The sequence below is a fragment of the Opisthorchis viverrini genome (assembly GCF_000715545.1).
Source record: "Opisthorchis viverrini unplaced genomic scaffold opera_v5_154, whole genome shotgun sequence".
NCBI classification, from domain to species: Eukaryota; Metazoa; Platyhelminthes; class Trematoda; order Opisthorchiida; family Opisthorchiidae; genus Opisthorchis; species Opisthorchis viverrini.
Genome location: NW_008751809.1, coordinates 544,497 through 548,051, shown reverse-complemented (window position 1 = coordinate 548,051; position 3,555 = coordinate 544,497). Strand labels below are relative to the sequence as shown.

At 43.8% G+C, this 3,555-nt stretch overlaps 2 protein-coding genes across 2 annotated transcripts in view; one reads left to right on the top strand and one right to left on the bottom strand.

Annotated features, from left to right (window-relative positions):
* The window catches only part of T265_14183 (hypothetical protein), a gene marked incomplete at both ends in the record, with an annotated part of 3,138 nt that extends 1,972 nt beyond the window's left edge, over positions 1-1,166 (bottom strand). The window contains one exon of the mRNA XM_009172391.1: positions 16-1,166. Within this exon, the coding sequence (XP_009170655.1) occupies positions 16-1,166 (1,151 nt within the window). The remainder of the gene's footprint in view (positions 1-15) is intronic.
* An 865-nt stretch (positions 1,167-2,031) lies between these two features.
* T265_06964 (hypothetical protein) lies at positions 2,032-2,823 on the top strand (the record flags this gene model as incomplete). Its single annotated transcript, XM_009172370.1, has 1 exon — positions 2,032-2,823. The coding sequence occupies one exon, from the start codon at positions 2,032-2,034 to the stop codon at positions 2,821-2,823; it is 792 nt and encodes a 263-aa protein (XP_009170634.1).
* Positions 2,824-3,555: the final 732 nt, after the last annotated feature.

Below are 3,555 nucleotides of genomic sequence, written 5' to 3'. Positions count from 1 at the left end.
GAATGGTCTCCTGACCTCTGGACTGTGCCGTAGATGTAGTTTTCGGCAATGAGTTTGACAAATAGGGTCTTCCCAGTTGTAGTCGGTCCTTCAATGACGGAGGCGTTCTTCCTCGTACACACTTTGTTCATCACTAGTGTAAGGTCAGTTAGAAACTGTTGTTTATTGATCTTGTTAGCTGACATCAGTTGATCCAACCAGTATTCTCCATCTAAAGTGTTAGTGGGTGTTGGGCATTGGCGATTATGGTAGTTAGTCATGAGTATTTCTTCGAACCGCATGGCCAGTTGTTTTGATAACATGCCGGCGATGTAATTATTGATTGAGTGCTCGGCGGTTTCTTTCCACTGAGGCCCGTATTCGTCATAGATATCGTCTCTGTCGTCACATGACATAGCCATGTAGAATTCGTTGTAACTCCGGGCATCATAGGCTTCAATTAATCCCTTCATAAGTTCTCGTCTCCTTTTCCGATTGATGTTATTGTGCTTTTGTTTAGATCCTCTATCGTCTCTTAGGAGGGTGGCACAATCCTTTCTTTCTCGTGGTATCATGTACAGATCGTCTCTCAAATGTTCCAATTTCTTCCCAATACACGTGATAGGGGTTTGTGCGGCTCGTACCAAGTATGCTGCGAAATGGTTCCAGTTGATCACTGGTTGCACAGTAGCCATTATTGACATGGATTGTCGTCTATCCAGGTTCCCAATTTCGATGAGTCGTTGAATAGTCCTTGTTTTGTTTTGGGGACAACACTCAAACACAAAGTGGTAGTGATCCCCGTGATCCACATACAGACAGTTGGCTCTTGTTCCTCGTTCAAATCGTGGTGGTTGACCCCGATATACAAATGTCCATAGCTTGTTGTTGTCTGTCATAGAGGGTTCCGGGCTGAATAGTTGCCTCCTTTTTGAATGCCACACATTACTCAGATCCAACATTGGTGGTCGATATTGTGCGGGCGGTGTTTGAATCACAGGCACGGTGTCCGCTTGAGCGGGGTTGTCTTGATGAGAAGTCCAAAATTCTTCATCCACAGCTGTATCCGAGAATAGATCGGGACTTGGCGGTTGATGATTTTGGTTTTCCACCCATTGTTCGAAACTTAGAGTCGGACTTGGTGGATTTCCACCATACACAGGGCTTCTTCCAGCTGGTCCTTCCATTCCGAGAGCGAGCGGAGAAATGAGCGGAGCTCCGTATAACTTTTGTTATATACTCCAATAAAAAGCCAATCAGATTCTCCACTCCGCTCCTCCAATCAAAATTTTGCCCCCTTTGTCCTCTCCACTCCTATCACTCCTCTGCTCCTCTGATTGGAGGATTGGACGCATCGATGCGTCCTGTGTATGGTGGAAATCCACCAAGTCCGACTCTAAGTTTCGAACAATGGGTGGAAAACCAAAATCATCAACCGCCAAGTCCCGATCTATTCTCGGATACAGCTGTGGATGAAGAATTTTGGACTTCTCATCAAGACAACCCCGCTCAAGCGGACACCGTGCCTGTGATTCAAACACCGCCCGCACAATATCGACCACCAATGTTGGATCTGAGTAATGTGTGGCATTCAAAAAGGAGGCAACTATTCAGCCCGGAACCCTCTATGACAGACAACAACAAGCTATGGACATTTGTATATCGGGGTCAACCACCACGATTTGAACGAGGAACAAGAGCCAACTGTCTGTATGTGGATCACGGGGATCACTACCACTTTGTGTTTGAGTGTTGTCCCCAAAACAAGACCAGGACTATCCAACGACTCATCGAAAGTGGGAACCTGGATAGAAGGCAATCCATGTCAATAATGGCTACTGTGCAACCAGTCATCAACTGGAACCATTTCGCAGCATACTTGGTACGAGCCGCGCAAACCCCTATCATCTGTATTGGCAAAAATTGGAAGATTTGAGAGACGACTTGTACACGATACCACGAGAAAGAAAGGATTGTGCCACACTACTGAGAGACGACAGAGGATCTAAACAAAAACACAATAACATCAATCGGAAAAGGAGACGAGAACTTATGAAGGGATTAATTGAAGCCTATGATGCCCGGAGTTACAACGAATTCTACATGGCTATGTCATGTGACGACAGAGACGATATCTATGACGAATACGGGCCTCAGTGGAAAGAAACCGCCGAGCACTCAATCAATAATTACATCGCCGGCATGTTATCAAAACAACTGGCCATGCGGTTCGAAGAAATACTCATGACTAACTACCATAATCGCCAATGCCAACACCCAGCTAACACTTTAGATGGAGAATACTGGTTGGATCAACTGATGTCAGCTAACAAGATCAATAAACAACAGTTTCTAACTGACCTGACCCTAGTGATGAACAAAGTGTGTACAAGGAAAAACGCCTTCGTCATTGAAGGACCGACTACAACTGGAAAGACCCTATTTGTCAAACTCATTGCCGAAAACTACATCTACGGCACAGTCCAAAGATCAGGAGACCATTCTCAATTTTTTTTAATGAACTTGTTGAACAAAGCACTCGCTTTAATGGAAGAACCTCGCATTACCCAATTGACAGTTAATGATTTTAAAGAATTACTCGGTGGCAACCCTTTTGATATTCACGTCAAACACCAGAAAGATGAACGATTACAAAGATTACCTGTGCTCATCACCACGAACAATAATTTGGTATACTATGTACTCGACCCAGACGGAAAAGCCATATTGGAACGTTGTTTTTATTATAAATTTCTTGTAAAAGTAGGGAGTGAAGAGCTCCCAGAACCACCTTGCCACTTATGTACTTGCCATTTTCGCAACTGGTACTTCAAAAGTATTTAAAATTTTACTCCCTTCCTCCTATATCGTCTTCTATTTAAACACTACCACGGGGGTTAAGATCATTATGATGGATACCGCACAACGGATATGGTGGTACGACCGAATATTCCCCATCCCTGCTCAGGAACTCCTATTCACACTAACAGATCGCTGGGACTGGGTTAAACCATTCTACGATCTATTCTGGTCATTATTCGGCTTACATCCAACTAAGTGGGATAAGGTGGAACATATTAAAGAATTTATCGAAAACAACCCCGACAAATTAGCCGAACATGGAGAAATACTACTCAAGGGGTGGAACGAGGGGGAAAAGTATCAAAGCCAAATGGAAAAGGTTATGCATTTCTTCGACACCTATATGATAACAAGTACATTTGGAAGAACACGCTTAAGAAATATGTTAAAGAAAAACGCAACCACCATTCCCAACCCAACTCCATACCTTGACACCCTTTGGGAGATGTCCAAAAACAATCCCGACATACAACCGTATACTGGTGATAAAATCGATTGGCTAGAGACTAGACGCAAAAGATACCGCAGACCACAACCAATAGTTGAACTACCAGAAGAAAACACAGAACAAACAGACTCCGAACCTCCTCCCAGAACTACTATAAAACCAGAAGAACATAACCCTAAACCTATCACTAACCCTAACCCTAACCCTAACCCTAACCCTAACCCCAACCCTAAAAATAACACTAACCCTAACCCTAACCCTAAACC